Source organism: Manacus candei, unplaced genomic scaffold, assembly GCF_025592945.1.
Source record: "Manacus candei isolate 608988 ecotype Guabito, Panama unplaced genomic scaffold, ASM2559294v1 h1tg000057l, whole genome shotgun sequence".
In the NCBI taxonomy this organism is placed as follows: domain Eukaryota; kingdom Metazoa; phylum Chordata; class Aves; order Passeriformes; family Pipridae; genus Manacus; species Manacus candei.
Genome location: NW_026138105.1, coordinates 13,176,212 through 13,189,836, shown reverse-complemented (window position 1 = coordinate 13,189,836; position 13,625 = coordinate 13,176,212). Strand labels below are relative to the sequence as shown.

The 13,625-nt window shown below is 45.8% G+C and overlaps 1 protein-coding gene across 1 annotated transcript in view; it reads left to right on the top strand.

The window, feature by feature from the left end:
* CTNNBL1 (catenin beta like 1) overlaps positions 1-13,625 on the top strand; it is a 48,768-nt gene that overhangs the window by 22,460 nt on the left and 12,683 nt on the right. The window contains exons 11-12 of the mRNA XM_051803176.1: positions 4,470-4,651; positions 12,816-12,913. Of these exons, the coding sequence (XP_051659136.1) occupies positions 4,470-4,651; positions 12,816-12,913 (280 nt within the window). The remainder of the gene's footprint in view (positions 1-4,469; positions 4,652-12,815; positions 12,914-13,625) is intronic.

Genomic DNA, 13,625 nt, shown 5'->3' with positions numbered 1-13,625 from the left:
TTTCCTAAGAACTGAGGGTACCACGGTGGCTGCTGGAAAGTAGCAGTGCACACCTTTCATCTGGATGTCTACCACAGGGAATGCTGTAGGTCAGGCCACTAATCCTCTAAGGATTTAAAAGACCCCTAAGAGGGCAGGAGAGAACCTTTGGATGTCTCTAGGGAAAACATTTTTCCTTTTGTTCCCCAGTTCAGACTCCACTGTGTTGTATAGGCTCTGAGCTGCTGGATTTTTGCAGATGCTGATACAGGAATTGCTATAGTGAGTGGGGAATAAGTTTGCATTTCTTGTGCCGTGGTTTGTCACACCCCGAATCTCTGGGGCTTCTCTACTCCCTCTTCACTTTTACTTGCTGGCCTGGCACCAAGTTGTGTCTGCTGGGCTGTCTGGCTCCCCAGACCTGCAGGAGGGCACAGTGGGCTCTGTCTGGCTGTGCCTGGAGTGCCAGGCTGTGTGCTGGCGGGTTGGCGAACACCAGCCAGGAATGCTGAGTTCCCGCAGCGCAGGGCTGGGGAATATGCGGCAGCAGGGAACTGAATAAATAACCCAACATGGATTATTCAAATAGGAACACTGGGTTTTCTTGAGGCTAATTAAGGAAAAGCTCCAAAACTAAGAATGGGAGGGAGGCCTCCCTCTGCCTGGAGTCCTAAGCTGCTAAGCCAGCCTTGCAGAACTAATTACTTGGAGTTCTTATGCCATGTGGGTGGGACTGAGTGTTTGGATTTTTAATAGCTTTTTCCCCATTTTTGGACTCTACTGTTTACCACTCTCTGTACTGAGATCCCAGCTGGGAAATTATGACAACAGGAAAATTTCTCCCTGGCTGCATTTTGCCCCCTGCAGTAGTTGCAAATGGCTTGAGAGGGACAGAGCGTGACTGATTTGCAGCAGCAGCTCTGTCTGATGGACAGAGTTTCCAGGACCTCAAGCTGTGGATGCTTAGGACCCAAACTCACTCTACAATTTGCATCGGGTTGGTAAAGTGACAGTGGGGAAAAAAATAACATTTCATAGAACGTGTTCTAGAAGCTTCTGTCATTAGTGTCTACAGGCATGGGCTATGCTGACAGCTGATTATTTTACTTTTTTTTAAACTCTTCTAATATAATTCTAATGCTTAGAAGCTCTCACAAGTGCTCAGTTTTTCTTGGACAGGGTGGCTTAGGTGACCACAGTCTGATGTTGTAAACAGGGAGTGAGCCTGGATAGTTGTGATCTGGAGCTGCACCGGGTGTATCGAACATCTGTATCTCCTTGATACCTTCATGATAAACAGCAGAGAACAGGTGTGCCGTTCAGTTGTGATTGACCACCTCGCCCACAAGCAAGGCAGAGTATTTTTCTCTCCTGTCAGTGTCCTCTGAAGGCCAGGGGCAGAGATCTGTTATGTTTTGGTTTTACTTCGGAGGTGGTTAATCATTGTACCACAGTCTGTGCAGATGAAAGGACAAATAGGCAAAGTTGAAAGTGTATTGACATGATGTGAGATAGATAAACTGTGTGAGAATAAAGATATCAGGCTTACATCTCCGTTACTGTCGTAGGGAACACAGCCTTCTGTGTCTGGTCCTGCCCAGTCCATCCAGCCAAGTCGTTCCATTTATTGATGGTCATGCCCGCAGACCTGCAGAGAGGTGCAGCAGCTTTTGGATGAGTGTTCAGTGTGCTCTTGATATTCCTAGAGATAGTCATGAGAACAGGATGGTTTCTGCTGTGCTGAGCCTTAAAATGTCTGGCCAACAGCGAAAGGTGATGTTGTGTCATGTGAACTTCTCCTGGTTTATGAGGAGGAAGTGGTAGTGTCTGAAAATGAGCCTGGTGGGACTGATGTGCCTTATGTGCATGTCCATGGCCAGCTGGGCCCTGGACTCGTGCTGTGGTCTGGGAATTGCAGTTGGCCCTGAGGAATGGGGCTTCACTGAGCAGGTACAGGGGAGGTGAGCAGGTTTGGGAGAAGAGCAGGTTGAGAGAGACAGAGCCGGTGGCAGCAGAACTGCAGTAGGGAGTTTGGGAGTAGGATGAGAGCGCAGGTAGATATAATTATTTGATTTACATGTCTGCACTAAGGGAGACTCATCTATTTTATGTAGCATCTTTATCAAAAATAAGATGGTTTCCCAAGGTGGTAGCCGCCAGTGAAAAGTTTAGAAATGTCCCATAGAGTTAAATTAAATTTTCTTTTTTAGGTCAGAAAGCACTTTTTAGTGCTCAGTCCCTCGGCCTTGCCTTGGTAACCCGACTGCAGTGTACCTTCCAAAGCCAAAAGAGAGGAAAAAGGAAAACATGCTTGTCCTGTCAGCTCCTGGTGCATGCTGACGGGCAGCTCATTGCTTTGGCTGTAGAGCTGTGCTGGGTTTGAGGAGACGCAGCTGCGCCGCTCCCGCGGGACGTGTCAGGGAGATTCTCCATGAAAATGATATGTGGCTTTCCCAGCTAGTAACTGAGGAGCATGTGTTTGCACAGGGACAAAGGCAACCCAGGGAGCTCACGGGGACTTGTGTCACTTGGGCAGCACGATGTGTCCTGCAGCTATTCCAAGGCTTTTCTTGACCCTCAATAAAACTTTCGCTCCTGTTCAGAAAAACAAGGTGAAAACAGTCAAGTCCATGCAGCTTCCTGAAGCTTGACTGTAGCTATTTCAGGGTATATTTTTTATGATTATTAAAATCGTTTTATGTTTTCTTGTCCTGCTGTTTCTAATGACCCCGTGGAAACTTAGGCTGTCTCTTTACTAAATCTTCTGGTTAATTAAACGGAACCATTTTGTGCAGCACTTTCCCAGGAAATCAAGTATTCTGGTTTAGCTACTATTTTGGAAAGTGAGAGGCTGTGTTCTGCTAATGTGGAAAGTCCAAATAATGTCAGCACCTCTTCTTTTTGAAATAATAGATGTACCAAAGGAGTTCTCTTGGATCTAAAGGTGTTAAAAGGAGGAAAACAATGGTTACTGAATAAAGCTGTAATTCAGAGTTCCCATGAAGACTGAGATCCCTCCCCATTTGGTGATCCTCACATATGCTTGTCTGTAAATTAGTGTTCAGCTAAAAGTTCCCTCGATAAGCACAGATGAGACTAAGATAAACTGCTTGCCCTCCAGCAGAATAAATATTTCAAATAAAATCAACTCCAGACAGTCCAGTCAAGCAGCTATTGATCTCTAAAAGCCTGAACTTAAACCCAATGAATATTCCAGAGCTCAGCCCTGCACAGCCTTCCTAAATGCTGATCAATATGCAATTATTTCCCCTGAAAACATTTCTGGTGTCATCTGGCCTAAGGAGTACTTTATTTTTAGCTCTCAGTGGCAGGCAGATGGGGGTATTGAACCACCCTCCTGCACAGCCCTTCGTTTTTGGGGGGGACTCAGACCCCAGCTCCTTGTGGTGCCCTCTGGCACCACACTGTGCCCCTGTGGCTGCACTGGGCAACACCACTTTCTTTTAGACTGGAGTGTTCATATATGGGGTTTTTTTGGTTGCATGTTGTTAGGGGTTCATTAAGTTCAGTCTCTGCAGGGAAGTTGTTTTCCACAGTGCTCTGGGGGCTTTGAGGAGCCCCTGCTGGTGGGCACAGGGTCCGTGTGGCTCAGTCTGCAGACGGGCAGAATTGGAGGAGATTGGCTTGTGCTTGGAGTGGAAAGTGGTGGGGCTTGGTACTGTCCTGTCCTGGAGGGAATGTCCTCTGGGCTGGCCTTTGGCAGCTCTTGTTCTCCAGCTCATGTTAGCTCCTGCTGACGTTCCCTGGCCTGGTGGTTTTATGGGCTGTATTAGCGACTGGTTTTTCAATTCCCATTTTACAAGATATTTTAAATTTTCCCCTGGATGAATTATAAATCCCTGTATTTTGGTTTGAGAGGTACGGGGCACCTGGAGATAATTTTCAGACCATCTCTGTGTTATTGGTGTGAATTACCACCATCAGCATTCTGAACAGGCATTAAAACAGAACAGCCCAGAATCTGTCTGTGTCTTTCCACACGTGATTTCTGATTTTTCATTATAGTCGACCCAGCTGTGCTTACCAAACTTACTCCTTTATTAAATCAAACTATTGCTAGATCTAAATCCTGATTATTTTTTTTTTTTTTTTTTGGTGTGACAGTATTTGCCTTGTGTACCCAACCCAGCCTTCCCTGCTGTTTCATGCCAGTCTAAGAGATTGAAGAAATAGCTTCTTTGGTAGCCAAGAAATAAGAAAATAAAATCATAATAGTAAAATACATAAAATGGAATAAAAATAAAATAGAAAATAAATAAAATACATTAAAAAGGAAATAACCAAGACAATATTCTCAGCCGCAGTTTTGAAAAGAGTATTCGTCGATATAATGTTTTGGATTCTAGAAGAAAAATCTTCCTTAGAGCTGGTGCTCAGACTCTTCATCCTTACCTTGTTGTGTTTCTTTCCCTTGTCTCTTTAAAGTAGCATGGCCCTGTACAGTTTAACTTGCCCCTTTCTTTTCACAGGGAGAAGAAGATTTCCCGCAGCAGTGCCCTGAAGGTGCTGGACCACGCCATGATTGGACCAGAGGGCACAGACAACTGTCACAAGTTTGTGGACATCCTTGGGCTGAGAACCATCTTCCCTCTCTTCATGAAATCACCCAAAAAGATAAAGAAAGTTGGAACAACTGAAAAAGAACATGAAGGTAAGTGTGTTTCCAGATCCTTCTTATTGCCATGGAGGGGGTGAATGAATGGCCGGTGTCTGAAAAGTACCTGCAGTGAGGAGGGAGAGGTGCAGCACCTCCTGCAGCCTTTGGGTCTGGGTGTTCATCCTGCTGCTCCCTGTCACAGCTGTCTGTCGAGGGCACACTTGTCCTGCTTGCTTTGGTATCAGCAGCTCCTGGCAATTCCATTTCGCGTGCTGTTAATAAGTTATTTTACTCCTGTAGGGTCTGTTGTTTGAAGCTCTCACTCTGATGCAAAACTCTTTTGAAAAGAGTAATGAGGCAACTACAAATGTCACCTCAAAAGCAGTGTTTTCATGGCTCTGAGCACTCAAGTGTGACTGGATGAACATCAGGCATTGCAGAAATAAACTGCATTGCTTTTGAAGTTGCTTTTTTTTTTTTCTTTTTATATTTTTTTTCCTCTCTCCCCTGGAAAACTCTGTTTTAACAGAGATCTGCTGTGGAGTATTACTGCAGTTACTGTGGGACCTCACGCTGAGCTGAGTATGGGGTCAGTCCCTCCTGCTCCTGCTAACATTGCCTTTCCCATTTTGTTGGTCACTGACTGTATCTTGGAAGAAACTTTAAATACTGCCAGTGATGCTTGAAGTTTTATGCCAGTTCATTGCTCAGCTCAGGTCCATAGGGGGTGAATATTGTCAAAGGCTGAAGAGGTGTGAGTGGGTCTCAGGCTTGCCTAGTATCCATCCTGAACTCCTGCAGCAAACCAAGGAAAAATGGAAGGAAATAGCAACAAAATTTAAGCTCTAAACCCAAATGCCTTGCTTTGGTGCTGTCCTCATGGCCAGGTGGGCCTCAGGTGTTCTCCCAGGCTCAGGAGGGAGATCCTGTCCCCACAGAGCTCTCTGTGCACTGGCTGAGGTGCCAGCCAGGACTGAGCAACTCCTTTCCCTGTCAGAGCTGCTGAACTGGAGGCAGCTCCCTGGGCATCTGCTTGTCCTCCCTCCTGAGGACAAGGAATGGGCAGTGCCATGGGCTGTGCACATGCATGGCAGTGGCTGCTTTCCCAGCACCATTGTAGAGCAGGGGCTCACCTGTCTCCCAGCACCAGCCCTAGAGCAACTCACACCCCTGCTACCAGTTCTGGACAGTTTATCTGCCCTGTGTTGTTTGTCTTGGGTAGATAATGGTGAGGAGGAAATGGTGTCGTGTGGTCTGGGGTTTATGTAATGGAATTGCAGAGATAGGTTTGGTTTCTCTAGGTTATGTAATAAAATTGCAGGTTTATGTAATAAAATACGCAGTTGCACTTAGATGGATTTAGGGGATGTTTTGAAATTTTCATTTGCAGTATGGAAGTGAGGTTGTTTAATTCTTTTTACTGAGAGAACGCTCCAGCTAGAATAGGAGGTGCTGAGGTCTGGGTGTGTGGCTTGTGGCATTGACTTAATTTTTCAATTTGGGAAAGTGAGCTAATCTCTGTCTCATCTGCTTCTTCTGGAGACTGCAGATGATACCTGTGTGCAGTCCTGGCTACTGTGATGATTAGTCTGGAAAGCCCTGACAGGGTCCATTCCTCACTATTTCTGTGCTAGGGTGAAAAGCCAATCTGCCCTCAGGAAAATGGAGCGATCCATGCAAACAGGCTTTGTATCACACCTCCGTCTCATTAACATGCAGAAGAAATGGAGAATATTAAGATGAGTCCAGAAATCAGGTCTATTAAAATAAACTCTCCCTAAAAGGCTGTGGTAGTAAGTCCAATTTTCTTTGTTTTGCATCACTGGGCAGGTGAGTTACTGAATTCCTAACAACAGGAGTTAATAGAGATGTTTAACAGCATTCCCTGGAGCCCATCATGCCGTTGTCCTGACATGGGTGTCAGCAGCACAGTGTGTGCTTTGACTTTGCTGACTGTTTGCCCCAACCCTGCAGTAATTGCTCCTGGGCAGGAGCACAGCACAGTCTTCTGGGTGCCTCTGGCTTCAAGGGAAATGGTGCAGGTCTGGTGTGGTGGAGCCAGTGCCCTCTGTGCTGTGCTGGTCCTAGGAACACTCTGCTTTTTGCTTCTCTCTTTGTTTATTGATCAGAAAGAATGCTGGTGTTCAGTCTGCTCTTGTCATCTTTTCTCATAAAAACTCCTGTGTACAATCTGTTTTTTAAAAAAATTAATTAGAACAATCTTCTGTTAGGAGACCACTCACATGTATGCCAAATGGAGGAAGAGATTCCTCTGAAGGATTCACTGGAATGGCTTTGCAGCAGGGGCATCAGTATTTGTTAAAAGCAGCTCTGAGGAGCTGTGCTGTCCTTGCCCTTGCTGTGTTGCTGCTGGGACAGTGTCAGGATGGACACCCTGGGCTGTGCTGCAGAATCCTCAGTGGACTCTGTGCCCTGGGGCCTAATTACAGCTGCTTAAAGGGGAGTCCTGATAAAATGCTCCAGCATTGGTGAGGTACCAAACAGCTCTGCCAAAGGCTTTGTCCACCGAGTCCCTGCCTGTCCCACCATCCCTTTGTCCACAGGGGGCAAAGTGCTGCCAGGCTGGGGGTACTGGCACCCGCTGTGGCTCCAAGTGCTTCACCTCCCACAGGGCATCCAATGCTCCATCTCTAGAGCACCAAATCCTCTGTGTGTATCTGATGGTTGTAGGAAAACATCCCCTTGTCTTTATTTTATAGCAGTGTTGCTATTTACATAAGAGATAGTCTATAAAACCATGTTTGTTTTATTGTCTCTAAGGCAGTGTTCTGAATGTGACAAAATAATAAATACCCTGGTGAAAAAAAAAATCTCAGTGTGACTTGCTGAGCTTTTATTTATTACAGAAATTTATAATCCAAATTAAATTTGATAAAAGTAACTTCTCTGTAATGTATTTCTCCCTTTTTAAACACTAGCATAAAGGTGTCAGTGCTGGTTAGCTACATTTTAAACACTGTCAGTGTTTAAAAATTATTTTACTCTAGGGAACCTGTGAACAATTTAAATCCAAGCTGCACGTATTTATACTTTATGTACACTATGTAATTAGGAAAAAAGAAAGGGAAAATTTCTTAACCATCTTTATGGATGATGTGAGCCTGAAGATTGGGCCTGTGGTGTCTAACTGAGTACACATTATCTACACTTGAATTTTGCCTGCGTTTGTACAGATCATTATATTAGGATATTAGGTTTGGGAGAAAAATCTCATTCGAAGCAATTTCCCTTTTTCTGAGGCAGTGAAGCAATTCAAAACAGAAATATTTTGCAGTTGAGGACGGAAATGGCTTAGAGTTTTTCTGTGTCTGTGGGGTCACAGTACTCGTGTGAGTGCCCATTTGGGTTGTCCAGCCACAAAGAGAACCAGCCAGGTGGTGTGGGAGGTGCTGTGTCCTGGATTTGTTTTGTGAGGTGGTTGAACAGCATTAGCTGTTCCCCAAACCCTCCTGTTGCAGAGCTGAGGGTCAGTGTGTTGTCCCTGTCCATGAGGGTGCAGCAGCTCTTGGCACGCAGTCGAGTCACAGCGTTGGATGCTGACTTGAAATTCTTGAACAGTCTCAGGGAGCTAAAAATGGAGAAAACACAAATTCCTCCTGAATTAGAGAGTCTGTAGTGAAGCAATCATAGCTGGCTCGACAGGCTGTATATCCTCCTGCTCTTTCTCAGGATGGTTATTTGCAGCCGAGTTTTGCTCACTTGGAGAGTCTAATGAACTATAAAAGGATGTTTGTCCAATTCATCTTCATTTAAATGCTTTCTCTTGTCTTAGATGTCAGTTTTACTTAGGAATGCTTAATTTGATAACCTGAGAATTAGTTCAGCCAATTTCCAAAGGAGAATTCCTATTGCTGGGGTGTTTTGCCTGTTCGCCCTCTATCAATAACAAAGCCTCTTTTGGAGATCCTCAGCCATACCCTTCCTTTAAAAACAACAACAAAACCCACTTCTTAGTAAATACGCTCTTACTCCTTTGTGACATACACAAAAGGCAGTAGAGCCCTTGGAATGGATCTCTGCTGCAAAAACAGGTTCCCTGGGCATGGGGAAGTGAAAAGGCAGCAGCAGAAATGTGGCCCGGTGAAAGAGGTATCGGTATTAACTGAGCACCTCTGCCAGCCAGCAGAAAGTGTTTTTCATTTGGTGGTCTTCAGGAGTGAGCACCCAGGGAAGGCATTAGTCTGTTTAAACAGAACTTTATTATGCCAATTTGTTATTTCACCATCACCCTCCGACAGGAACCTGTGATTTGAGTGAGCCATGATGCCGAGAACAGAGGAAAATTTATCTCAATTAAAGTGAGCGTGCTCTGTTGCAAGAACATCACAAAAATAAACTTTCTCAGTCAATAGAAGGAATTTTGTTTTAAGTTCAGCATGATGGCTGGATCCAGCTCACCAGGGCTGTTCTGTGTGGAGCTTTTCCAACCCTTCCAGGCCCCACTTCACCCATCAGTAAAATCAGTGTTTCTTGCTATTGTCAGTTTTAAGGTAGGATGGCAAAATATGGTGATACTTGAGTGGGTTTCTCTTTTAAAATGCAGATTATTAGTTCATGTGAAAACAAGTAAGGTTATCAGATGCTACACCGTTGGAATGGCCCATCCCTGATTCCACCTGTAATCCTGCCATGAACCGATCCAGGGGCTTCATCCAGGGTTTCCCAGCGAACAGCCATGAAACCAGAGTTGTGTGCATAGGAGGGGTAGAGGTATCTCAAATAGCTGGCTTGCTTATTTCCTGGTATTTTTTCTGATATTTTCCTGCTCCTAATGAAAAACTACAATTTATCTTAAGTTTCTTTACAAGACAGAAGGCTCTTAGATGTTCTGGGTTTGCCTGATCATCCTGCTTGGCCTCCAAAGGGCTGCTGTCCCTGGCACCCAGAGCTGCCTACCATCCCCTTCCTGCAGAATGACTCTTGCCTCCTCTTCATCACTGTTGAGCTTCCTCCCCTGCTAGGCAGATGTCCATTATAATGAGATGTAAAAAAAAAAGGGGGGGGGATAATAAAGGCAGAGAAGTGTAATGTTACAGCTTGATTTGACAGGACCTCCTGCTGCTGCAGCTGCCAGTGCCAACCATGGAATAGATTAATCTGTATTCCAACACGCCAAGCTGAAGTCAAGATCGATCTAATTAGGGTGTTTTAAACACTGCTTGCATGCTGAAGTCTCTGTGCCTGTCTGCAGAAGGAAGGGCTCCCAAGAACTTGAGTTGATCTTGGGCTAAGCTGGACCCTCGTGCATCTGGGGAGCACATGTGATGTGACCTCCCAGAGCCAGGGATGTGGCTGGCGTGGTGCCCTGCAGTGTTGGGATCGTGGGGAGTGGCAGGGCCTGCAGGTGAGCCGGCCATGAGGCAGCAGCAGTGCAATCTGTCTTCCCATATCCATGAATTTATGGGATTGGGGGATTTTTGTATGAAAAAAGTTGTTCCTGATGCATAGTAGGTGCCAGCTGGTACCTGTTATTTCTGTGAAGGCACCTTTGGGGTGCTGAGCACGGCTCAGTTTGGTGTTTGCTTCTCAAAGGAATCACCTTTAGTCATCCTTTGAAATGGGGCTCGGCAGGAACTTCTGCCTCTGGCCTTGTCTGTGCCCTCCCTGAAAGTGATGCATTTTGTGCAGGTGTTGTGGACTTTGGCTGAGTGCTACATGCTATGGAGAAGTTCCCAGAACATTCCGTAGCAGGCAGGCTGCCCGAGGCTTCGCCCGGGGGTGATGCACAGCCTACGGCCTCTGTCTGCACCGAGATCAAAGCAGGGCAGCTGCAGGTTCTTCACTCAGGGACTCATCATTCCCCAAAGGAGATCCGACCCTGAGCAGATAACTGTGATTGCAGCTTTTAAAATGTTGCATGTGTGAGATGGGGCAATCCATGGGAAGACAGAGACACCCCTTCCATGGGAACCTGTGCCCCCAGGTTAGTGCCTCTTGCTTCCAATGGCTTGTGCAAACACTTTAACAAAGACTTTAACCCATCAAATCATGGGTTCAGCCACTCATCCCATCAACGTTCTCCCTGATTTTGACTGGTGTCCTTACATGTGGGTATTGGGGTGTTTATTGGACCAGGACTTGTGTTATGGCATAACCCTGATTTTGGGGAGGGCAGCATGAAACACACTAGTGTTATGGGGTTTTTTTTCAGGAAGCTGATCCAAAAAAAAGATTTAGATAGTTCAGAAATATTTCTGTAAAATATTTCTTTGAATGTTTTGACCAGGCAACTAAATATTTCCTGGATTTTCTGCAGTGATATGTTCAAAGAATAACCTTGTTCTCAAAACCCCTGTGTCAGCTCCTTTAGACTTGTCAGTAGTTTTAAAGATTTTATTGATAAAATGGATAAATATCTGCATATGACTGCGAAAGCAAAATGATGGCTAAAATACATTTCCTAGTAAGAGAATATTGGAAAAAAGCAATGAAGATAGATCATTGGTGAGAATATTGCTACTAAAATGCTGTGTCAACACTTCCAAAAAAAGAAGGTTGGGGGGAAAAAAAGTGTGAAATACAGAAGGCTGGCTTCTTCCTAAACCAGCACAGCATATGTTGGGATATATGGGGGGGAAGGGAGGGGGAATCTTCATTTTGTTGTATTTCTTTCACCTTAAGAAAACAGGATCTTGCAAGGACTTGGAGGCTTTTACAATACTTTTTAATGTCAGCACTTAATTCGGTGTTGCTTTTTTGCGGAATAACAGTTTCTGTGCAGCGAGAGCGTGCACCGGCACCCCCGGAGCCATCCTTCACCCCCGCGAGCCTGTCGGAATGACGGAGCAGCCACACGGTGTGGCCACCCGATAAACCTGTTATCTGCCTGCTCCTCCTGCCGGCAGCGCTCCCAATCTCCTTGGAACATGAAAAATTGACACCACCTCAGGCAGAAATCTGTTTCGAAAAGGAAGCTCCATTTATAAGTAGCTAATGAAATGGGGTGGGGGTGCGTGCGCCTGTGCAGCCTCTCCTCTTGCTGCCCTTGTGCAGGATGCAGATAATCCGTGCAGCAGGGAGCACAGACACCCTGGACAGGCAGCCTGTGTGCCTTCGCCTTCCAGGGCCCAGGCAGTGGGAGAAGGAGCTCCTGGCAAACACGGTGGTGTCACTTGTTCTTTGTGTGCTGGAGGGATCGATCGAGGCTGCATGTTAAAATGGTGACAGCAGTGAGATGGTGATCCCTCTCCTCTGCACGCTGCATTTCCCTCTCTGAAAATAACAAATCTTGAAGCTCCTTCACTCCCCACCACCGTGAGCAAGGAGGCGTTTATGGCCATTAATTTTCATCAGTCTTAATCAGCAAGATAATAGTGAGGACATCTTGGAGAAGCTGGGGTATCTAAACCACCGGGTCTGTGTTTAGTGCAGACCTGCAGGCAGGAAGGAGTGCCAAATGATTTGGAAAGGGAGGGAAACTGGGCCCCAGCTCCTTTGCTTTGCACCATTGTGCTTGGGCTCAAGGCATGTGGCTCAGGCACCTCTGAGCGTGGTGCTGTGGTTGGGTGTTGATACAGCGCTGACTTTTCATTTGGCTGCAGGTTTGTGCTGTAAAATATGACCCCCAAGTGCAATTGAGAAGACTGTAAACATGTTCATTTGGTCATTTCTGATTTGTTGTGGCCCATTTATATTTGTTGATGGGATTTTCTGTAAATGAAAGTGGTTGGTTTGAGGATTTTTCCTTTAGCTCATACCAGTTCAGTCTCTGCAGGAGCCGCACACTGGCACAGGTATTCCTTTCTCCAACTCTCCTGTTTCAGTAACTGTTCCTGCTTTGGTGACCTGAGGGCCATTTAGGTGACAGTGCTTTGGCCAGGGCTCCTTTAAGCCTAAAGGAGGAGGCAGCATGTGATGCCTTTAGGCTGTGGTGGAGGGTCCCAAAGCGTGTGGCCTGGGGAGGAAACCAGAGTGGAACTTGTGCTCTATGTAAGGTGCTTTTTCAGCTCCCCAAGGCAGAGGAGGAAGAAACCTCACTGGCCAGGTGGGGACGAGGCAGGTGAGGAACTCTCTGTGCTCCTTGCAAACACTACTTGTGGCTTTCACCACTGCTCTGTCTCCTCTCACCATGGAACCAGGATTCTGCTTATCAACAACTACATGCTGGAGTGCTATTAGTAAATTTAATGGCATAACACAGAGGAAAATAAGCTCCTGTTCCTGATCTTGGCATGCAATTCTCATTTTGTATCTCTAGAACATGTCTGTTCCATCCTGGCTTCCCTTCTGCGAAACCTGAGAGGGCAGCAGAGGACGCGGTTACTGAATAAATTCACAGAGAATGACAGTGAGAAGGTGAGTGCTGAATATGTGTCTCTGTCTCTGCGCTGCCAGGCTTGCTCAGGGCAGGGTGCCTGTGTGCACTCGCTTTGTCATGAAAAGCCATCATCGTACCTACCTGCAGAGAGTTGTGCTGTCACAGACCTTCATTCTCTCGCTCATGTTTTATCTACATACTGGAGAACTGGACCTGCCTTTAGTGCTTGTCCTCCACATCACCTGTACTCTTGTTTTCTGATGCTCTTGCATGTGGTAGTAGTGATTCTCAGTCCTGAGTTGTGTCTCTACTGAAGCCTCACCATAGAGGACAATATGTCATATTACATTGTGCTGGCTCTGAGACCAGGACACCATGGAAAGGTACCATTTTGTCTTGTGAAGCTCTTTTGCAGAGAGTTTAGGAATCGCTGTGGTGCACATTTAACATTCCCCAGTCCTCTCCTAGAATGTCTCACTTTAGTGGTGTTTGCTCTTGGAAATTCTTTCCAAAATATTTACATGGTGGGGGATAGATCAAAGCATTGCAGAAGAGAAATAGCAGCTTTTGCAGACTGGGAATCCCAAGGGATTTGTAAATTCTGCCACTGGGAAAATACTGGTTCCTTAGTGTTCCTCATTAGTGTGTTTTAAAAGTGTTTTTCATAACCTGTTCTACCAATTGCTAAAAATTACTAGATAGTATTTCAGTTGCCCCGACACAGTTCAGAGGAGAGCAGGAGAGCTGGAA